The 24,825-nt window shown below is 32.5% G+C and overlaps 1 protein-coding gene and 1 non-coding gene across 5 annotated transcripts; both read left to right on the top strand.

The window, feature by feature from the left end:
* Positions 1-5,931: 5,931 nt before the first annotated feature.
* On the top strand, positions 5,932-13,446 carry LOC108467257 (uncharacterized). Of its 4 annotated transcripts, none has more exons than XM_017767850.2 (15): positions 5,932-6,482; positions 7,794-8,187; positions 8,268-8,445; positions 8,528-8,667; positions 8,746-9,949; positions 10,044-10,147; positions 10,310-10,454; positions 10,755-10,823; positions 10,957-11,002; positions 11,105-11,475; positions 11,660-11,739; positions 11,871-12,006; positions 12,432-12,621; positions 12,742-12,824; positions 13,088-13,446. In XM_017767850.2, the coding sequence occupies exons 1-15, from the start codon at positions 6,377-6,379 to the stop codon at positions 13,220-13,222; spliced, it is 3,381 nt and encodes a 1,126-aa protein (XP_017623339.1). In that variant the 5' UTR covers positions 5,932-6,376; the 3' UTR covers positions 13,223-13,446. The 4 variants fall into 4 exon arrangements, with proteins under 4 accessions (XP_017623339.1, XP_052880493.1, XP_052880490.1 ...); XM_053024533.1 differs by having other exon boundaries at positions 5,938-6,482; positions 7,869-8,187; XM_053024530.1 differs by having other exon boundaries at positions 5,938-6,482; positions 13,106-13,446.
* Positions 13,447-22,637: 9,191 nt separating this feature from the next.
* Positions 22,638-22,744, top strand: LOC128289867 (small nucleolar RNA R71). The gene has a single exon (XR_008279509.1). It is a non-coding gene; the product is annotated as a small nucleolar RNA R71 (small nucleolar RNA).
* The last annotated feature ends 2,081 nt before the right edge of the window (positions 22,745-24,825 follow it).

Raw genomic sequence — 24,825 nt, 5'->3', positions numbered from 1 at the left:
AGAGTTCATCAATGGAAGCTTTTAGGAACTTTAACAGTTTTACAAATTGGTACATAGGCTAGCCAAATCAAGCTCCCACGACCTTAAAAACATAGAGATTACAAGAAAAAAGACTTGAATTACCTTAGCAATTTGAAGATAGATTGTTCTGAAATATAAAACCCTATCTTCTTTTGTTTCTTAAGAATGAATGGTGGAAAAGAAAAGAATTATGGCAATTCTCTATCATTTCTCCCTTTTATACCATGATTAAGCATTATTATTTTGGTTTAATTTAAGTAAATTTTACTTTAATTAATCTAATTAACCTTTTAAGCATAACTTAGTGGATTCATCCATCATTTCCCACTAACATACGTTACAAATTGGTCCAATTACTCTTTTGGTCCTTTAACTAGTTAAAAATATATAGTGTTTAAACTTTTTATAAATTTTACAATTTAGTCATTGCACCTTAATTAACTATCAATTCGGCAACATTAAGAAACCAAAATTTCATATATTTTTATACTAGTCCGTAAATATTAATATTTAATATTTACAAGCTCGGACATCAGACACCGAAAATGGAGTTCTAAAATTGTCGATCTGACACCACTGAAAAATAGGTTGTTACAACTCTCTCCCCTTAAGAAATTTTGTCCTCAAAATTTTACTTGAGAATAAGTTAGGGTATTATGATTTAATGTTGTCTTCCAGTTCCCATGTAGCCTTTTTTGTGCTGTGACAATGCCATAATACTTTCACTAGTGATATTCGTTTGTTTTGTGATTCTTTTACTTCTCGAGCCAAAATCTTAACTGGTTTTTCACTATACATCAAATCAGGCTATAATTTAATTTCATCGGGAGATATCAGGTAAGAAGGATTTTATAGATATCGTCATAGCATCGACATGTGAAACACGTTATGAATCTTTTCGAGTTTCAGAGGCAAAGCTAATCAATAGGCTACCAGACCAACCATTTTCTAGAATCTTGTATATCCCTATAAATCTCAGACTAAGTTTTCCTTTTTTGTCGAAACCAGAACTTTCTTTTAGGATGAGACCTTCAAAAACACTTTATCGTTGATCTAAAATTCAAAATCTTTTCTTTTCAAATTAGCATAAGATTTTTATTGATCTGAGGTAGCTTTCAAACAATCTTGTATAACTCTAAATTTTTCCTCTATCTCTTGTATCAGATCAGTCCTTGCCAACTTTCTTTCACTCAACTCTAACCAGTACAATGGAGTTCTGCATTTTATATCATACAAAGCCTTGTATGGTGTTATTTTGCTACTCGACTGGTAATTGTTATTTTATGCAAACTTAGCTAACGGTAGAAATTTCACCTAGTTGCTTTTGAATTCAATAATACAACATCACAACATCTCTTTAATTATCTGAATTACTTGTTCTAATTGTCCGTCAATCTGAGGATTAAATGTTGTACTGAATTTTTGTTTCGTGCCTAAAGCTTCATGTAACTTACCAAAAAATCTAGAGGTAAATCTCGAGTTTTGATCTGAAATGATAGATAGTGGCACACCACGCAATATGACAATCTTAGAAATATAAAGTTCAGCCAACTTCTCGGGTGTATAGTCAATTCTAATAGGAATAAATTGTGCTAACTTGATCAATCTGTCAACTATTACCCAGTTTCTATCTTTCTTTTCCAGTGATAAAAGGGAAACATAATACAAAATCTATAGTAACTTGTTCCCATTTCCATTTTAGAATCTTCACAGGCTATAACAAACTTGACAGAACCCAGTGTTTGACTTTAACTTGCTGACATATCAAACACTTTGCTACCTATTATGAAATTTCTTTTTCCATTCCCAGCCACCAAAACAACTGTTTCAAGTCATTATACATTTTGTTATCGCCCAGATGTATCGAGTAAGAACTATTGTGAGCCTCACGTAAAATGTCTCGTTTCAAGCCTATAATTTCAATATACACAAACAGTTTCAATAGTATATATTCCCGTTATCACCAATATTAAACTCGCTAGTCTGATTAGCTTCAACAAATTCCTGTTTAGCTTGAAACTTAGAATCGTCTTTTTGTAACTCCTGAATCATTTAAAGAAATATCAGTTTAACTCTTAAATCGACTAAAACAGAACCATTACATTCTAGAGTCAAGTGAGTTTTCATCACTTTCAACTGTTCAAAACTCTGTTGGCACTTATCTGACCAAATAAAAGTAACATTCTTTTGTAGTAGTTTTGTCAATAGGAGAGCTAATATCGAAAATCCTTTAACAAATCGTCGATAACATCTAGCTAGTCCCACAAAGCTTTGTACCTCAGTGACATTCTTTGGTAGTTTCCAATTTACAATTACAGAGGTTTTATTCGAATTAATTCAGATACCTTCAGCCGAAATTATGTGTCCCAAAAATTCTACTTCTTGTAGCCAGAACTCACATTTATTGAATTTTTACATACAACTGTTTCTTTTGCAATGTCTGCAATACAGTTCTTAGATATTGATCATGTTAAGTTTCATTCCTCAAGTAAATTAGAATGTTTCCAATAAACACAATAACAAATCTATCTAATTACGATTAAAAAATTTAGTTCATTAGATCCATAAAAGCGACTGAGGCGTTAGTTAGCCCAAACGACATTACCAAAAATTCATAATGTTCATATTGAGTTCGGAAAGCAATCTTTAATACATATGGCTCTTTAACTTTAAGTTGATAAGCTTGATCAAAGATGAGTCTAAGATCCAACATTTTGGAAAATGCAGTATAGCCAAGTCATTTTTGACACCTCCACCTAAAAAGTCGAGAGATCTCCAAAGTCATTTATCCATTTCAAGTATTTCGAGGAAAGACATGCTAAGATGTAATACTTCACGACTCTAGGTTACGTTCTTAGTTACGCAATGAATATTCTCAATGTGGATAGAACATTTTACAAACATCATAGGAGAAACCATATAAGTAAGTGCAAGTTGAAAATGAGCTTGTTTTAAATGCGGTTCCAAAGAACATTTCAAAAAAGATTGCCCGAGAAGAGAAATGTCTAAACAGAGTTACCAGAGGCCTCAAGATACGCCGGTGACTGGAACGACGGAAATGTGCAAGTGTACACAATCGCAACAAGTAATAAAGTGACAAGTAAATGTCGAGCTATCGTACCCACAGGGACTGTGAAAAGAATTATTTATGAATGCTATTTAAAACACTTTGGTGAAGAAAAATATTTTGTTTAAAGAGGGTGATTAAAAACTAAGATTTTAAACTAAGAAATTAAAGGAATAAATCTCAAATGCACGATTTCAAAATATGATTTAATCAAGATGACATAATTGTGTTGATTTAATTACATTTCTTTAACTTAGAATTATTAAACTCATATTTATGTTGTTACGAATAAATTCACGGCAACTCAGTAATTTGCTAACTTATGAACATATTCACCTACACAAATCCATTCATCTCTTAACATATCCCTATGTTAATTTAAATGATTAAACATATTTTAATAAGCAAAACATGTTATGACACATACATACTCATTAAATTGAACTAACCTCTTGCATATCCCTATGTCAATTCAACCGATTAATTAAATCTAATAAGCACATAAAAGAGTATGTGAGGTAACAAGGTATCCCTGCCTTGAAACAATTTAATCACAATAATCTTGCAAGTTATGCAAGGCAAGTGTATTGCCAGATACATTGCTAATTTAACCTTCAGCTACCTTAGAAGAATAAACATGCACTGATTAAGTATTGCATCCATTAATTACAATTTCAATCTGTTTAAATAATTAATTCATTAGCTACCTCACAATTGTAATGCAAGAATAACTTAGGCATGATTTTACTTAATCAAGCATTTTACCGAGGCCTATAACATCATAAACACAATTTTAATAATTTAAGTAGATAAAATACAATTAAACCAACACGAAATAAATTCAAGCTAAACTGATTAAATTAACCATTCCAACAACATAAATATTCATAGATATGTTCATCATAACAACAACAAAAATTAAAGAGATAGGGAACAAGAATCAAATCCGGTGTTTTTCCGTGGCTTGACTAGGTTGCTCCGTCTTTGTTATTTGTTGTCCTTGCAGATCAAGGCTGCTATGAACACTTAAGTGTTGCTCAAAAATTGCTGAAGAATAAACCTTTCCTAAGGGGAGAAATTGGCACAAGAGCAAGGGACTTGAAATGGAAAAATGAAAGGAGAAGGTGAGAGAGGAGAGAAGAGATGTGAATGAATTGAGGTGTGCTTTGAATGATCAGCCAAGAGGGGGTTTTTATAGCTGAATGTGGCAGCTAAAGTTTTCTAAAAATAGCAGCCAAAGAGCCACCCCTTGGCCGGCCATCTATGTGGCAAAGTTGATGGCGTCAACTTTGCTAAATATGGCTTGGGGAAAATCCATAAAGCCACCAATTGTGGAGGGGCTTGAATGCAACTTTGACAAGTCTTTAAGGGCTTCTTTGCAAGCTTAATTAATCAGCTAATAAGCTGATTTGGGTCAGCATATGGATGGTTTTGGGCTGCCCAATCCTTGGCCTGTTCAGTTCAATCGATTCGGTTCAACTGAACCACTTTTTTCATAATTAATTAATAATAATTTATTTAGCCCAAATTAAATTGGGTGTAAATTAAAATTAATTATATTATGAACTAATACACATAATTCAACCGTTTTAGGCTGGAAATTAAGTTGCCTCGATACTTCAAATTGCTTCTCGGTTTTGTGCTTTTGGTAGTGTCTGCTGAGCCATTTTTCGCCCTTTGCGCAAATCCGTCGAAAATAACCAAAATTCATTAAAAATAATTATAAAATTAAATAAATTTCAATATGTTCATATTTTAAGTGCACTTTAATTATTTTATAAAAATTAATTATTTTTCGACAAGAATTTAACCGAATTCTCATGAATTTAAGTTAATAAGGGTATGAAAAAGTGTGTAAATTTTTGTGTTTCCAGTGACTAGTACAAGAAGTGTTCAAAACATGAATAAACCAATTTGCAAGCATTGGGGTAAAAATCACTTCGGAGAGTGTAGACTAAAAATGAGAGCTTGTTTCAGATATGACTCCACCGAACATTTTATGCTAGATTGCTCGAGGAAGTCAGATGTTATCAGTGATCAGGCTGCTAAGTTGATGTCAACTCTGCAAATAGGTAAAAAGTTAGGAATTGGTAATAATGTCGGAGCCAGTCGATGTGGAATAGAGATGCGACCGTGAGATCTGAAGCTCATGCACCTGCTAATAGATTTGATATGTAAACAATATATTAATTGTATTAAAAAATAATGGAAGCAACTTAAATTAAGATCATCCTGCAAAGCATAGTTTTTGGCACCAATAAAATGGTACCACATCATCAAATTTTAAAGATATACAAATAGTATTATACACTCATATATATAAATATATGACACTTTCTCTAACTTAATTTAACTTTAATTAAATTAAGAATTAAAATTTTGAGAAAAAAATGTTGGAACTATAGTGTAAAAAACCATAAGAAAAATTTTAAAACCTAAAATAAATAATTGAAAATTAAACGAAGAGATCAAAGAAAAATTGAAAATAAAGAAAAAATTTAACCACCAAATAAAAAAACTAGGAAATTGAAAAATTATAGTCACCACAAATTGTATCATCAAACTTTGTTAAGTGATTAAAACTATAAAAAAATGAAATAGAGAACAATTTAAAATGAAAAAAATTGACTATCTAGAAATTAAAAACTTTTAAAAGATAATTGCACAAAAATAAAAAAAAATTATAAGGTTATAAAAAATATGTTCGTTTATTTTAAAAAAAATAATTATGTTAAATATCGTTATCTTTAAAATGAATAACATGATAATATTTGAATGGTGCTTCAAAACGAAACCTTTTAGAATATTTTAATATAAATTGTTCTCAAAACAATAGATTAATTAACCGCATTATGTTTTTTTGAACCTTAATTAATCGCATTGTTAACCAAATTAATCCCAGAAATATAATCCTAAGTCGAGAAGATTATAATAGAAAAAATAATGAAAGGTGTAGAAAATGTAAACACATACGCGAAAGCTAAATCAGCATCACACCAAAACATAACCTAACGGTCCTCGTCTTGAAATTTTCCATAATTTTTTCTTTCCTTCCAAACACTGCCTTTCCTTTGGTTCCTTCATTTCATTTTCCCTTCACATTCTTTCATTCCTTCTTCTTCCGCTTTTCTATTAATTGGTTCTTTGTAAGCTTTGTTGTGGCTGTGGTTTGCAGTTTCCATGAATAAATACAGAGATATAGAAAAAGGGGGAAAAACAATGATTCGTTCGATTGAGAGATGTATTCTTTGATTTGATTTGCTAGTTTTTTTACTTGGTGAGCCAAAAATGGACATGCCAAAGCAGGTGACGGTTCGTGACTTGGTGGAGGAAGCCAGGAAGCGGATCGTGATTTTTGCTATCTGCGTCGTTGGATTGTCCTATCTCATGTCACGTTAAGTTCTCAAATGCTCTCCTTTCTTTCTTTTGTATTTTTCATCTACTTGCTACTGAATTTACTATATACTTTTGATTGTTTAATTATTCCTTTTGATCTTCGAGTGTAGCTTGATTAATACTTTATTCAATTACTTACTTGCTACTGGATTTACTACATGATTTTGATAGCTTAACTTTTAGTTTGATCTTCAAGTTTGATTGATTAGTACTTTTATTCAATTACTTGTTATTGAGTTCAGTTAGGATTTTGACTCTGTTCACTTACTCTTTTAAAACTAAATTTTTAGTAACTTTAATTTTGCTTCGTCTCATCCATTACTAATAGGAAATCGGACCGGTTATAGTTTATGTAGCCTGCAGGTGTAGCATTGAAGTTTTATTAAACTTCGGTTTCAAATTAAAGTGGCACCAGGATTTCAAATAGTCATTTTTTTCCTATTTGCCGGAATTGATGTTCTATAACCTACCAGTTTAGTCAGTCTTGCATTCGGCTGTCTAGGTGATGAATTCAAGTTGCAGCCACCAAGTATTTAACTATTGTTGAGGTCACTCAGTTCGAAACTAGAACTTTAGTTAACATCATTTATGTGATCAAAAGTTTTACACTTGTTAAAGAACAAAAAAAAATTGCACTTGCTGGTGTTTCACTTCAGTTCCTTAATGTGAAATTGCCATGAACTATAGTCATAAAGAGAGCACTAGTTCCTTTTTCTTTATACACATTACCTGCCAGTTCAGTGTAATGCTACCAATTAATGCTGCTACTTCATTGATAAAATAGTAATCATTGTACAGATTGCTACAATTAGGGTAAAAAGAATCAATTGTTAAGAAAACTCTTTGGTTGCAGCTTAATGTAATGCAGTCAGTGGATTCTTTCACCGTACTTGTATGATTAAGAATTATGTTTTTAATTCTGTTTTGTTTCAGTTGTTTGGAGTTTCACTTTCTTATGATACTTTTTACCCCTCTGTGGACCAAGCACACACTAGTGCGGTTTTTCATGGGTTGTTAAGTCAGTTTCTTTTTTTTTCTTATGGACACTTAGATTTGAATACTGAACAATGTAGGCACTGGGGGGATATAGCCCCAGAGATGAGCATTATATGGCATGATTCATGTAACTGACCTCAATTACGTGGGATTAGATTTCTGTAACCATGAAAAATTGAAACATATCAAGTTCCTACCTTAAAATTTTCTTTACGAGGAAAGATTTTTAAAAGGAAACTTTCTTTACATCATTGCCACTGTATTTTGTTCATCATTTTAAAATATGCTTACTTTTTCCTATTTCTTATATCAGTGACAAGTTCCTCAGTTTTGGTTAATCTTCCTGCTGCTGCCTCCTTAATCATTCTCCTACGATACATTTCAATAGATTATGAAATGCGGAGGAACGCTGCTGTATACAACAGAAAATCTGCATCAATGAGTTCATTGACTCCAAAACAACCACCAGAGCATCCTAAAGTTGTTTATCCTTCTGATTGGAGAAGGAAAGTGAATTCTCCTATTGTAGAGGACGCAATAGATCACTTCACAAGACATCTTATATCTGAGTGGGTGACAGATCTATGGTATTCTCGTTTAACACCTGATAGGGAAGGCCCAGAAGAACTGGTGCTGATCATAAATGGTGTTCTTGGGGAGCTTTCAGACCGCATGAAAAATATAAATCTCATCGATTTACTCACAAGGTATGAGTTCATTCCTCCACTGTTTTTGTTATGATTAAGACTGATTAAGAGGATACTGATCTACTTCTAGGGTGATGCAGGGACCTTATTAATCTCATTTGTACTCACTTGGAGCTTTTTCGTGTGAATAAAGCAAAAATTGAAAAGCAACAATCTATACCGCTGACTATTGAACATCAAGATGCTGCAATAAGATGTGTTATGGCTGCAGAGAACAAACTGCACCCAGCTTTATTCTCTACTGAAGCTGAGCACAAGGTTTTTGAGTTTTTCCTTTGACCTACTAGTTCTACCAACATAGTCTATCTGTCTAACAGTACCTTATGCCCTGTTGTTTTAGGTGTTGCAACATTTGATGGGTGGTTTTATATCTTTCACATTCAAACCTGAAGATCTGCAATGTTCTTTCTTTCGGTATGTTGCCAGGGAACTTCTGGCTTGTGCAGTAATGCGACCAGTCTTAAACTTAGTGAGTCCAAGGTGATCAGTCTTTCTATTATTCTTGACTTCATTCATTAATATGCTATTGTTCTTGAGCATCTTGAATTTTGGTCATAGGTTTATAAATGAGAGAATTGAATCTGCTATTATATCTATGACCAAAGCTAAAGGAGTCGATGCTGCAGAAGGTGCATCTCAATACAAATCAAATGGCTCCTCAAGGATCCCTTCTGATCATTTTTCTAAGTTTCTAGATCCTTCTGTAACTGGTGTTGAACTGGTACAATTAAAAACTGATCAGTCCAGAGCTGCTGGAGGCACCACTGCAACAGATAACCTAAACAGAGCACATCTAATGAAGGATCCACTGCTTTCCATGGATACTCGATCTTCCCATTCTTGGAGCTCTGTGACTTTGAACTCTCAAACTAGTGCTGGAAAAGGTATCGAGCAACATCGTACAGGAGGAGAATGGGGTGATATGTTAGATATCATTTCCCGTAGAAAGACTGAGGTACTTGCTCCAGAAAATTTTGAGAACATGTGGACAAAAGGGAGAAACTACAAAAAGAAGGAAAAACGATTGATTGAGCAAGTTCCTCAGCATTACTCTGCTGGGAGCCCTGCTACAGTGGATCATTCAAAAGCAATATCTAAGACAAGAGAGAAGTGTCCTACCAAGCTTAACACATCTGATAGGTGTGCAGCTCAATCTACATTAACTGATCAGCGCAAAATAGAAAAATTATTCCTAAAAGAAGCTAGCAATGTATCGTACTACTCTTCAGTTGCATCTTGTCAGGAAGATGATGAACGCAGCCTTGTTGATTTGGAGGAGGTTGAATCAGAAAGCAGTGATTCTTTTTCTTCAGAAGAAGAAACAGGAACTGTAACGGGTATTGGTTCTCCAGGAACCAAAGTTTGGGATGGCAAGAGTAACAGAAATCTGGCAGTTTCGCATATTCATCATCCACTTGAAAATCCTGAAGGCCATATGGCAAAGAAGGCTGGTAGAAGGCATGTTCAGTATCGAAGATTAACCAGAACCCCATCCAGCAGAAAAAGATCGAGATTGACCTGTCAGAAGTTGCCTGTCTGGCAAGAGGTGGATAGGTCTAGCTTTATATCAGGGGATGGACAGGACATACTTAATTCACCGAATGGACATGAGAAAGCTGATGACTCCAGCAATAATTCTGAGACTGAATTCTTTGGTAGACTTCACAGTGGAGCTACTGCTTCTATCTCTAGTCATAATTTGACTATTAATTCCTTGCAAAACTCGTTGGTGGTAGATTCTTTCTTTAAATTGAGATGTGAGGTACCTATTGATGATCAGAACAGACTTCAGTATTCTTTCTTTGGTGGTAGATTCTCTTTTTACACGATTAATGCAATATTATTTCCTTTTGCAGGTTTTGGGTGCAAATATTGTGAAGAGTGGCTCCAAAACATTTGCTGTTTATTCCATATCTGTTACAGATGTAAACAACAATAATAGCTGGTCAATAAAGAGAAGGTGCTTAGAATGTGCTTTCTGGTCATGCACACCCATGATGCATTCTATATGGCATTCATTCTTCATCGCATAGGCTTTTTGGTTGGAGTTTTTAACAATTGCAAATCAGTTATACTTACTTTTCACCTCTATCATTTGCTAATCATTTTAGTTTTCCCTCAGATTCCGACATTTTGAGGAGTTGCATCAACGTCTTAAACAATTTCCAGAGTATAAACTTCACTTGCCTCCAAAGCATTTTCTCTCAACAGGTTTGGACGTTCATGTAATACGAGAACGGTGTAAATTGCTTGACGGATATTTAAAGGTTAAACGCTTAACATTTTTCTTTGTCAATGGAGGCATATATGTTGACTGAAATTATTCAAACTGATATTTTACATCCATATTGAGGTTTCTTCCTAAAATATATTTTGGACTGTATGCTTGCTAGGACTTCCATCCATCCAAAGTGCAAGTACGAGATCTATCCATGTTATATATGAGAAATAACTATATTTTTTGTTTGTTTGTTTTGAAAGTAGAAATAACTGTAATGTATGCTATATACAAGTTTTGCTTTATCTGACTACCTTTATAGTAATTATCAATATTTTTGCTGCTTCAGAATCTCCTGCAGTTTCCTACTATTTCAGGATCAATTGAAGTTTGGGACTTCCTAAGTGTTGACTCCCAGGTGAACTTCTACTTTCTTTTTCTAATGGAAAAATAGAGCTTCTCTCTCTCTCTCTCTCCCCCGGGTAAGGGGTCAGTCTCAGATTTCTTCCCTTTTAAGCACAATCTCTTATAATATACATTTTGTAATGCAGACATATGTATTCTCAAATTCTTTTTCTATCATTGAGACATTGTCAGGTAATTCAGATTTAATTTAGCAGACCATGCTCATAGTTTGGTTTTCCTTTCATTACATGTATTTGGCTGATTCCATTTTTTGTGTTGCTTGGAACTTTCTAGTTGACCTTGACAGTAATCCATCTGAAAAGAGCAACAAGGCCTCAAGTGTTTTGGTGCCTCTGGTGGGTCCTTTATCTTCTAAGGGAGAACAGTTAGACACTGAAAGCAAGGAATATGCACGGCAGATGAAGCCAAATCTTGCAATGGATGGATTAAGAAATGCAAAAAATATGTCTTATCCTCCAAAAGTTCTCACTAAAGAACAGGGTAACTCCATTGAAGATTCAGGCAGTAATTCTGATACTGGAATGTCAAAGATTTCATTTGTAAGACACACAGAGAAGAATGTTAAAGGAAAAGCGAATGACGGAATGGAAGATGCTTCTGAGTTGGTTCTTGATGCTGTTTTGCACCCAACCTTTCCTACAGAGGTAATCAGTTTAAGGTCAAATATTTTATTTCCTCTCTGTCCATTTGTAGAGCTAAAATGGTCCTTATAACCTTGCTTAATGGAATGTAGAACTTTCTTGTCTAATATTTAGTATTTGTGAACTGACTTGAAATTGTGAGGCTTCTTGGCTCTTCAGAGGTTTAACTGATACATCTTTTGTGCAGTGGGTGCCCCCAAATTTAAGTGTCCCCATTTTAGATTTGGTGGATGTCATTTTCCAGCTCCAAGATGGCGGGTGGATCAGGTACACAAATGGCTTGAGATGAACTATTAACATATGTGTCAGCTTTATATTTTGATCTTCAGCTTGGCACTGTCGCATCTAGTTCTAACCAGATGCACATGTTTTATCGTTTTTATGTATGTGCATTTCAGGAGGAAGGCTTTTTGGGTGGCCAAACAAATCCTACAACTTGGAATGGGTGATGCTTTTGATGATTGGCTGATAGAAAAGATCCAGATGCTGCGCAAGGGCTCAGTTGTTGCTTCAGGAATCGAGCGTCTTGAGAAGGTAATTGTTTGATCTCAGAAATGATATTTCTTTTGAAAATTTAGCAGATGTAACGGGTAATATTTTTTAGATTTATCAGTGGCGTAAAAGCAAATCTCATTTTGACCAAGTTTGCTGGAGGATTTAATGGAAGAGGCAAACCAGCTCCCCGTGATATAAGCAGACTGCCTCCTCATTTGTACCAGAACAAATTATGTTATTTCTAGTGGAATTAGTGCATACATCTTATCCTCAATCTCTGTCTTATCTGTTGTAGTCAAGTTGCACCATTTTTTCTCTGTATTTCCTTGATGTTCTTAACATTACTACTTTAATCGTTGTTTTTGGGGACTTGAAGCAGTTTGTATTAAGATGTTTAGAATTCTGAAATGAAAGCACCAATTTTATGCCTGTGCACGGTACTAATATATGTCATTGTCATGCAGATACTTTGGCCTGATGGTATATTCATAACCAAACATCCAAGGCAACAACATCCGCCATCATCCAGTGGCCCTTCCAAGGCTTCACCTTGCAGTCCGCTACCTCCTGAAACATGTTCATCTAGATTGGGTGATGAGCAGCAACAACTAGAAGCAGAACGTCGTGCAAAATTCGTATATGAGCTAATGATTGGTAATTTTGTTTGTCATGAATGTTTCTTATTAATAATCTGCATTTATACAAGATCCTGTGTTATTAAAATGAAAATTTTCAACCTAAAGAAAGTAAATGAACTTGAATTTCTTGATACAGACAATGCACCAGCTGCTATTGTGGGTCTTGTTGGTCGCAAGGAGTATGAACAATCTGCTAAGGACCTCTATTTCTTCATTCAGGTAATTTAGGAGATAAGAGACTTGGAACAGGGTCTTACTTTCAGAAATAGCACCTCATTTAAGGCTAGGCAAGTTACAGTTGAGCATCATAAGTTATTAATAAAACACCAAACTAGATTGGGGCAACAGTTTTAAGTTGTTAAGACTTGAGGGACACCTTGTTTCCCATTTGCCCATATTGGATGTTAGACCTTATAAAACTCATTACAGTTGGTGATGGTTCATAGCTTAACGAATTTGACTTGTTCATATCCTAATTGCAGTCTAGTGTTTGTTTGAAGCTGCTGGCATATGATCTTCTTGAGCTCTTGCTGTTGTCTGCATTTCCAGAGATGGAGTATGTATTCAAGCAGTTCCATGTAGAAAAACACAAGTTTGGTGAGTTTAAATCAAACTAAGTCGCATTTTCATATAGACAAGCCTGGCTTCATTGTTAACTCTAATCATTAAATCCTTCCGGCTTGGATACAAGAATATGAAGAAGTCCGGAGACAATACTTCAATTGTATCTTAAGCCTTCAAATTCTGTCTTTCTTTTTGTCATAGAAATTGTAAGTAAATCTTGAAATTATATGGAGGGATGGAAATCAATCAAGCTTGCATTTATATTTGTTTCTTTTTAGGTTCAGAATTTTAATTTAAAGTTATATAACTTTGTTTATTCATTTGTTCATGAATTTTAACAAATATTTTGAAGATTTGCGAAAATTAAAAATATTTTCATGAATATTTAACAAACAATCAATTTTGTTCAAAATATGTATATATATATTACAACTTATATTATAAATAAAAAATTTTAATAAATCCAACAATAATATTATGATCGAACAATAAATGTATTAAATATATTTATATTTTAAACGTCAAAATTTTGTTATTATTTTTTATTTATTTTGATAAATGAAAATAAACCAACAAAATTTTATTTGTTGATCAAACATTCTTCTTCCTCTCAATTTAACTCTGCTGTCCATTTTTTTTCCTATTCTATGCTAAAATATGCGGATATCCTCTATTGCCTTAAATTATAGAGATTATTATATGAACTATTTCTACCATATAACTAGTTTGGTTAATAATTAATTCAAGTTACTACTAATTTAAAATTTTAACTTTTAACCAAATCGATTTAATTTCAATTAATTTAGTTGGTTTTTGAATTTTTGTTTTTTTTTTTTGTTAAAACAAGTTTAAATGTGACAAAAATTACAATGGTGATGTTTTTTTTTCTTTTTTAATTCAAAGAAGTTCCAAACATGGAAAGGAAAAAAGCAATACTCTGGTAATACTAAATTAAAAATATTACATTCAAAACATAAACACACACTAGGGTTCACAATTAGAACATGAAAAGGAAAAAAAAAAGCTATTGAAGGCCCCAAAAAAGCAGTTGAACAATGGAGGGACAGTTCTCATCGGCTTGATTGAAAGGGAAAAACTAAAAAAATTGTGTGAAATTGAGGGTTTTCTAATGTTGGGTGTTTTGTTATATTTTAATTTAATTTATAGGGTAAATTAACCCAACGTCATTAATTACTAATAAGTTTATGTTTTGGTTACTAAACTTCAAAAGATTACAAAATGGTCATTGAACAATTCAAAAATTTCAATTAAGTTGTTGAACTATTCAAAAGTTTTTATTGAAGTCGTTGAATTATTTAAAATTTTTTATTTAATTCACTAGGTTGTTAAGGTTTTTTTTTTTTTTTTAAGTCTGGAGTAATGATTTGACGATCAATATGGTGGATCAATACTCATTGACGAGTGGAAGAACATACCTTAGATCCAAGTCAATCTGACGGTCAGTGTCAAAGATCTAAGAAGAAAATTATTTAGATTTTGATTCGCAGAACAAAAAAAGAGTCATATTTAGGGACTAAATTGTATCCAAAGAAAAAAAGATAAAGTACCAAATTGGACAAAAAAAGTTTAAGTATTAAATTAAAAAAAAAGTCAAATTCAAGTACCAAATATTATATTAAACCATTGAAAAACTGGCAATTTTAAGTTTAAATAAATACATGCCATCATTAAGAAATGTCACATTAGTAGCTTTTAACACCGTAAGTGGAGAATTTATTTTATGGATTATTTCCACTGTATCATCTATAGTCCTTCTCAATTAAAATAAGTCACATTTTGTTTTCATATCATATGTACATTTGGACTAAACTTCCAAATCACCACCTTCCCTTAATCTATTAAAAATTTAAAAAAAATTTGGGTTAGTTTCATTTTTTTTTTTACAGTAAAAACAAATTTCAAAACTCAAATAAGGTTGTATCTTCCCTTAATCTATATATATATAAAAGATTCCTTTTGTTTTTTTTCACAATAAAAACAAATTCTAAAACTCAATAAAACTGTAGTCCTCCAAGGCATCGTTTCGTCGGATGCAAATTCTTCACCTTCAAAATACCTCTCTATCGTAAGATTTTGCTTTCTTTATGTTTTAAATATAATTAACTTATATTGTTTTTTTATTATCTTCTCCACTTGTACTAAATTTGATATTATTTGTTGACTTTAATTTAACTTTTCTAAATTTTTACTTGTTTGCTACTTTAAAATTCACTTGTATCGGCAAACTCAATTTTAATTTTGATAAAATTCTAATATTAAAAAGAAAGGTTTCAACAAATTCATGTTTTAATTCTTATTAGTGAATATGGAGTATTGAAAGTGACATGAATTTGTTAAAATCTTTCTTCTTCTTTTTTTATCTTAGAATTTTATAAAATATCTTCCTAAATTTTATCCCAAAATTTTCCATCTAATTAAAATGTTAGGGTTTAATTTTGACTCCTACGTTACTTTTTCACAGAAATTGAATCCACAGACGATGGGTATTCAAGCCCCTAATCGACGATGACGATGGTCATGTTGGAAAATAATTATTGAGTTGAAGAATGATAATTGTATATTATTGGAAAATAATTATTGAGTGGTGAATGATAATTATATCTCTTAGTTTAATATTGAATTTTTTTCATTCATTCTCTCTATTCACTCATGTCTATTAAATTTTCAACAAATCTCTTCATTCATTTTCTCTCCTCTATATAAAGCCAAGTTAGGAGATTTCAAAAACATATCATCAAAAACTATCAATATCAAAACTTCCTTCTAAATTCATTTCTCCTAGTAATAGAGAAAGGCAAGATTATGTTCAATTGATCAATGTTGTTGTACTACTACTGTGATCGTTTGTTATTGTATCCTGAGAGATAGAAAGCACCGAGGAGAGGACGAATCTATCTTAAGGAAACTGTTTATACAGGCCCCAACAAAATTCTTCTTCTAATTTTTATCTTTTTCCGATTACAAGTTTTCTGTTATGTTACATTATTATTGTTATTGACATATTAGTACTACATACGGTATCAGATTTTCTTACAATCATCTACTTCATCGCCTTCCTAAATCTTTATCCCAAATTTTTTGTCGAATTAAATTGTTAGGGTTTGATTTTGACTTTCATGTTATTTTTTCATAGAAATTGAATCTACAGATGATGGGTATTTGAGCCACTAATTGATGAAAATGACGATGCATCTTAGCAAAGTGATACATGCACGAATGGGGTAAAATTTATTAGATTTCAATCATCAAAAATGCCAATTTTCAAGCTTAGGAAATCAACAGAATTGCGACGACTTTTTGGATGGGATTTTGGCATTTCTGGGTTGAGATGTCACATGGCGTTTGAAGATCTATCTCTTAGCTTCGAAACACATTTTGAATCACTCAATTTTGAGTTCGGGAGCTCAAGTTATAACCATTTTAGTGAAGACTACATGAGTAGAATTTCTGAACGGGATTATGACGGGAATTACGAATTTGGGGCTTTTAATTAGAGTTTAAATCATATTGGGTTTGAGTTTTAGGCTTAATTATTATTATATATGAGCCAAATATTGTATTTATCATCTCTTATTATTTTATTATTATTTTATTCTAAATTTTTATAATTATTAAGTATTTTAAATTATTTAAGAGTTTTATGTTAACAAGAAAGTTTAGTTTAAAACTACTTCTTGTTTAGTTTAAATTAGAGTTCTAGTATATTTAAGACTTTTATTTAGATTTATTTAGCTAGCCTATATATAGGCCTTTGCATTGTACACAATTGAGATAATTCATTATTATTCTATTTTTCTTTTGAGTTAATAAATTCTCTCTGGGTTTTTCTTTTCAAGAATTTCTCTTGAGTTTCTTTTAGAAGAGTTTTAACAATCTTTTTAGATTGTGGGGATCATCTTCAAAATTTTTCTTGTCAAGGTTTCCATCTTGCAGGAGAAATTAGAGCCGTTTGAAGGAGGTTGTGGATTCTTCATATTTCCAAGGCTTCTTAGGACTTCTACACGCTACGTTCTATCTTTCCATTTATCTTCTTTATTCTCTTCCTTAATCTTTGATTTATTATTTTATTTTAGTTATTTATTTTAATTGTTTTATCTAACTAGATTCAATTTGATGATCGTTTTATGAAACACTAAACTAGACTACGATCACGACTAAGGCAAGCGCACCTATCGAATGATAGTATAGTTATGGTAAGTCCAGAATATCATATCCACAAGGACTAAAAGTACTATTATTAACTATATTTTTATTATTTAGCCTAAAATATAAGGGATTTTGTTTTAATTTAAATTTACCTAAACTAATTAACTAATAAACACGACAGAGAGTGAAGAAAATAATCGAATAAACCAATAATAAAGACAATACCCAAGAAAGAATCCACCTAGACTTTACTTATTATTCTGACTCTGAATCAAACGATTTATTCACTTGTCTTGATCCGTAGAAATCCCTAAATTATGTTAATATCTCTTTCGAGGCTAAGAACAACTGACTCTAGGTTGATTAATTGAAATCTCTTTCTAATTAAAACCCCTATTGTCACATTAACTCGATCTATGAATTCCCTTATTAGATTTGACTCTAATCCAGTAGATTTATGTTGCCCTATTTCTAGGGTTGCATGCAATTTCGCTTAATTATGGTAGATTTACTCTTAAACAGGGACTTTTGCTCCTCTGAATAAGTACATCAACTTGAATTAATATCCTGAAAATATTAGATCAAGAATTAATAACACATAATTAAGAATAAGAACAAGTATTTATCATTAAATTCAGAACATTAAATAATAAGATTCGTCATAGGTTTCATCCTCCCTAGATATTTATGGAGTTTAATTCATAATGTGAAAGGAAAACATCTCAAATTTAGAAAAACAACAAGACATAAAAACCCAAATAAACTTCGAGAGAAATTGAATGGAGATCTTCAATCTTGAGGTGGATCTACTTCTGAGACGGTTCCAATGACTTCCTTCGAGTAATTTCTGCTTTCTTCTCTGTGTGTCCCCTTAGGTCTTCTTCTAGTATGTATTTATAGACTTTTGAGTGCTCAGAAACCCTAAAAATTGGCTTGTTTTGTGTGTTTGGGAAACAGGGAGCAATATCGACACGGGCTGGCACATGGGCATGTGGCCTGCCTGTGTGGATCCTAAAAACTCCGATTTTGGCCCCTTTTTCACTCCTTTTGCTCCCAAATGCTCTCCTAAGTATAGAAACATTAATTTAAGGGATTAGGAGCATCAAATTCACTAATTTACATCATTAATCATACATAAACGCAATAAGAATGGGATTAAAATATGTTACATTTATGGTTTATCAAATATCCCCACACTTAAGCGTTTGCTTGTCCTCGAGCAAAATCCTCAACTCACAATTAAAATTAATTCTCTTAACTTATAATTCTCATCAATAATGTTTCGAAATAATTCACAAATAATCATGTATTGAAAATTCAACTAAAAGAGCCATAAAGATTCAAACAATCCAAGTCACACATTTTCTTTAAGACATGAAAACATAGGTATCTCCCCTTATCTAAGTACTTACCTTTAATCTAAAATCAACAAGATTTTACATCATCACTAAAGATTCACTCAAATCACCCAAATTATTTAAGGTTTAAAAATTAAGCACTCAAATGTCAATTATAAAAAGTTATTACCATAGGCTTGCATGAAAATCAAATCTCCACCACTATAAAATGATATGATACACAAATCAAAAGGTCTTTAAAGGATTGTAATGGGGCTTGGGTTAAAGGTGTGGATAAAGGCTGAAAAAGAATGTTAGAATCGAGATCGAATTGATAAATTACCTAACTAGAAAAATAAACTAATACTGAATAATTACATCAATCGAAATTATTAAAGAATAACACGAGCTTCTTCTCAGAATATGAAATTAACTACTTAAGCTCAAAAACATAAAAACTAGTAATAATTCAACATAAATGTATTTTTTCACTTTTTTTTCTTTTTTTATTTTTTTTTTGAGAACAATAGGTAATAAGAGAAAATTTAACAACTGGAACAAAAGAACATAGTTAAGCAACTAACCAAATCAAATCTTGACAAAACGGGAGTCAATAAAACAGGAAACAATTCTCAATAAATCAAAGAAAAGTTATGGGTTAATATTAAAGGGTAAATCAAGAAATGGTTTGTTATGCTTAAAGGGGGTTCACTAAGGGTTAATTATGAATGTAGGCTTATGGGATAAGTGGGTTAAAACCTAGGTGCCTTTATCATCTTAGTATATCAAATCAAATGTGTAGTCTCGACATTTATAATCAAAAAAAGTTAACCAATCAGTATTGTCACACTCATAACCAACAATAGAGTGAGTAAGAAAAGTGTATGCTCTAAAGGCTCAAAATCTCACAAAAATTATGGTTTTTGATGTTAATCTTGCAAATCTCAAACTTCAAGGTAATACTTCAATTTAAGGAAACAACCTAAATTTTTTTATTTTGAAAATAAACTTATCATGCTTGATTCTCTAGTGTCTTAAAGTTTAAACAATCAATGCACAATTACCTATGAATTTAATCTAAAACACATCAACGATAATCATAAATTAATAAAAATCCATTCTAATAGTAATGTGAGAAAATTACTTAAACACAAGACATAATTCAGGGATTTTCTAATAATTCTATAGATAACCTCCCCACACTTAAGATGTACATTGTCTTCAATGTACAAACATATATAATCATAGTATAAACAGAATATCATACGAGAGGGAGAAAACTGAAACTGCCTTGAATATTGGATGAAATCTTCAGAATAGTGAAAAGCGGAATTGCAGTCGAATTTAAATGTAACTCATGATTCCGAGCAAAATAACAAGAAAATAAACACAAATAATAAAGAAAATTAAGGGGTTATAACTCGAATAGAAACAACCATAAATCTTTCAAAAATAATAAAAAATAAGTTGAAGAGAAAAAACAATGAAACAACTAAAACAAAATTAAAAAGAAAGATAAATAATAATAATAATAACAACAACAACAATAATAATAATAATAATAATAATAATAATAATAATAATAATAATAATAATAAACTCAATAATATCAATAAACTTAAAAGGTAATTGTAATGATAATAGTAAAAAGAAAAAAAGAAAAAAACGAAAGAAAAAAAAAAAAAAAAAAGAAAAAACAAAATAAAAAAAATAAAAGTATATAAAAATTAAAATATAAAAAATTAAAATATAAGTATAAGAATACTAAATTAATTAATTAATTAGTAAAATAAAATAAATAATATAACAATTAAAAATAAATAAAATAAAATAAAACTAGGGTGATTAACCTAGTTTTCACATGGCCATGGGCATGCTGGTGTGTCCAAGCCGTGTGGGTCAAAAACACAATTTTTTTTAGATTTTGAAAATTAATTAATTTAAAAAAAATAATGAAATAATGTTAAGAAAATTAACAGTGTTAACATTCGGGTTGTCTCCCGAGAAGTGCTTATTTAGAGTCTAAGCTCGACTTACCTCTCATTCACATGGTCACGGTGGATCACGGAGTCGAGACTCCTCTTTCTCGTTGTCAATTCCTCTATTTAAATAAGGTTTAAGTCGAGTACTTTTTACCTTAAAAGTGCCGAAATGAGAATGAGTTCCTCGACTGTACCGAATGGAAAGACATTGAGTAACGTAAAAGGAGTCGTGCCGTTTGCGTTGAGCTCTGTAGTGATAATTCGAGGGTCCTTTTCATCTAACAAGACTTGGTCCCCAACCTTGAATTGATTGGTTCTATCATTAAACTCGACATGGTATTGCTTCTGCTACTCCTTGCCATATGTCCGCCATTCGTCTAGTTCATCTATCTGTAGCATTCATCTTTCATGGATGGTTCCATTATTAGTGCATGAACTAGAATGTGGCTCATTTATGCTTCTCGAAAGCTTTTCCTGCAAAGGGGATTGGACCACATGATTAGTATTATTAACCAGATTTATAAGGTCATCTTCATTACTTGATATCTCAATCGAATCACGAGCCTGAAGAGTAATCGTTTCGTCACCTGCACGACGTGTGAGTTCACCTATAAACATTAATAATAGTCCTGACAGCCGCTAAAAAAGGTCGTCCTAAGATTAAAGGAATGCCACCATCCTCTTCCATGTCTAAAACAAAAAAATCTAGTGGAAATATGAATTTATCAATTTTTACTAGTACATTTTCAATGATACCCCTAGGAAATCTAATAGTTTTATCCGCTAGTTGAATACTCATCCTAGTTTGTTTGGGTTTCCCAAGACCTAGTTGCTTAAATATTTTAAAGGGCATGACGTTAACACTTGCCCCTAAGTCAGCCAAAGCATTATTAACAGCTAAACTACCAATTAAACAAGGAATAGTAAAACTCTCTAGATCTTTTAACTTGTTGGGTAGTTTATTTTGTAAAATTGCTGAGCAAACTGCATTTAATTCCACATGCGATGAATCATCTAACTTTCGTTTGTTTGCCAGAAGCTCCTTTAAAAGTTTAATTGAATTGGCAGCTGCGAAAGAGCTTTAATAAACGGTAAGTTAATATGTAATTTTTTTAAAAGGTTAAGAACTTTACCGAATTGTTCATCTGTGCGATCTTTCTTTGTCGCTTTAGGGTATGGCATGCGAGTTGTATATTCTCTGCTTACCGGTTTTTGTTTATTCTAGCTTTCATCCACCTTATATTTACTTACCACGCCTTCTTGCCTTGGTTTTGGGTTGGAATCAACTAGCCCTTCGTCATCTCTAATAGTAATCGCATAAAGTTGCTCTCTTGGGTTAGTCTCTGTATTACTAGGCAAGCTACCTTGTGGTCTTTCAGATATCAGCTTAGCAAGCTGACCTATTTGGTTCTTAAGCCCTTGAATCGACGCTTGCTGATTTTTAAGCGTTGTTTCAGTGTTTTGGAAATGTGTTTCTGACACCGAGATGAATTTCGTTAGCATCTCCTCAAGGTTCGGCTTCTTTTCCTGCTAGTACGGTGGTTGAAAGCCTAGAGAGGGTTGTAGTCTTTGATTGCCTTGACCACCCCAAGAGAAATTGGGATGGTTCCTCCAACCTACATTGTAGGTATTACTATAGGGGTTATTCTGAGGTCTAGAATTGTTACCCATATAGTTGACTTGTTCGTTCGTATTGCTAGGGTCGTAGGTTAAGAATTTTGGATTATTCATTCCTCCTCCACTTATGTCACACTGCATCACCGGATGTACCTGCGTAGAGACACATAAACCATCAATATTTTTATTTAAAACTTCTACCTGGTTTGATAACATGGTGACCATGTCGAGGTTGAAATTCTTCAATAAACTCATAAGACTTAGGTGTTTTGTTATTTAGGGTTCCGCCGGTGGCTGCATCGATTAACTGCCTAGTTGAGGGGTTCAAACCGTTGTAAAAAGTTTGAACCTGTAGCCATAAAGGTAACCCATGGTGAGGGCACCTTCTCAATAAGTCATTATACCTTTTTCATGCATCGTAAAGAGTTTCTAAATCCATCTGCACAAAAGAAGAGATATCATTCCTCAACTTTGTCGTTTTAGCTGGTAGAAAATATTTTAGTAAAATATTTTCGGTCATTTGTTCCCAAGTAGTGATGGAACCTCATGGTAACGAGTTCAACCACTGCTTAGCTTTGTTCCTCAACGAAAAGGGAATAACCGAAGGCAAATGACATCATCAAAAATGTCATTTGTTTTGAATGTATCACAGAACTCTAAGAAGTTGGCCAAATGAGTATTCGGGTCTTCATCCTGCAAACCATCAAACTGAACAAACTGTTGAATCATTTGTATAGTGTTAGGTTTCAGTTCAAAATTATTTGCAGCAACTGCAGGTCTAATAATACTCGATTTAGCCCCCGCTAAATTAGGCTTAGCATAGTCGTACATAGTACGAGGAACAGGATTCCAATTTACAGGATTTACAGCAACCACAGGAGGTAGCAGATTATTTTGATTTTCAGCCATCTCCTTGGTAGTATTGGTATTGCCCTCGTGCTTTTCCTCTATATACTGTAGACTTCGCCTTATTTCTCTACGATTTCTACGAGCTGTGCTTTCAATTTCGCTGTAAAAAAGTAGAGGTCCTGACAGATTTCTTCTAGTCATAAACTAAAGAAACCTGCCAGAAGTAAATAGAAGATAAGTTAGTAAATTATAATAAAAAAATAATAATAATAAAATAAATTTTCAATAATAATAAAAAATGGCTAAAGTAATAAAAATTAAGCATTCTTAATATCTTAGTCTCTGGCAACGGCGCCAAAAACTTGATGATCGTTTTATGAAACGCTAAACTAGACCACGATCACGACTAAGGCAAGCGCACTTATCGAATGGTAGTATAGTTATTGTGAGTCCAGAATATCGTACCCACAAGGACTAAAAGTATTAGTATTAACTATCTTTTTATTATTTAGCCTAAAATATAAGGGATTTTGTTTTAATCTAAATTTACCTAAACTAATTAACTAAAAAACACAACAGAGAGTGAAGAAAATAATCGAATAAACCAATAATAAAGACAATACCCAAGGAAGAATCCACCTAGACTTTACTTATTATTCTGACTCTGAATCAAACGATTTATTCACTTGTCTTGATTCGTTGAAATCCCTAAATTATATTAATATCTCTTTTGAGGCTAAGAATAATCGACTCTAGGTTGATTAATTGAAATCTCTTTCTAATTAAAACCCCTATTATCGCATTAACTCGGTCTATGGATTCCCTTATTAGATTTGACTCTAATCCAGTAGATTTATGTTGCCCTATTTCTAGGGTTGCATGCAACTCTGCCTAATTATGGTAGATCTACTCTTAAACAGGGACTTTTGCTCCTCTGAATAAGCACATCAACTTGAATTAATATCCTGAAAATATTAGATCAAGAATTAATAACACATAATTAAGAATAAGAATAAGTATTTATCATTAAATTCAGAACATTAAATAATAAGATCCGCATAGGTTTCATCCTCCCTAGGTATTTAGGGAGTTTAGTTCATAATATGAAAGGAAAACATCTCAAATTTAGAAAAATAACAAGACATAAAAACCTAAATAAACTTCGAGAGAAATTTGAATGGAGATCTTCAATCTTGAGGTGGATCTACTTCTGAGGTGATTCCAACGGCTTCCTTCGAGTAATTTCTACTTTCTCCTCTATGTGTCCCCTGAGGTCTTCTTTTAGTATGTATTTATAGACTTTTGAGTGCTCAAAAACCCTAAAAATTGGCTTTTTCAGCGTGTTTGGGAAACAGGGAGCGATATCGACATGGGCTGGCACATGGGCGTGTGGCCTGCCCGTGTGGATCCTGAAAACTCCGATTTTGGCCCCTTTTTCACTCCTTTTGCTCCCAAATACTCTCCTAAGTATAGAAACATGAATTTAAGGGATTAATAGCATCAAATTCACTAATTTACATCATTAATCATACATAAACGCAATAAGAATGGGATTAAAATATGTTACATTTATGGTTTATCACAATTCGTTTCAGGTTGTGTCAAAATCCAAGTTTCTTTTCGAACGTCTAGAGCTCTAAGTCAAATCCGCAACTTTGACAAACTTTATGATTCGCTTTCGCGTTCATCCTTCTAATCTTTTAT

The sequence above is a fragment of the Gossypium arboreum genome, chromosome 2 (assembly GCF_025698485.1).
Source record: "Gossypium arboreum isolate Shixiya-1 chromosome 2, ASM2569848v2, whole genome shotgun sequence".
NCBI lineage: Eukaryota > Viridiplantae > Streptophyta > Magnoliopsida > Malvales > Malvaceae > Gossypium > Gossypium arboreum.
Note: the sequence above shows the minus strand (reverse complement) of the source record. Positions and strands in the feature narration are given on the sequence as shown.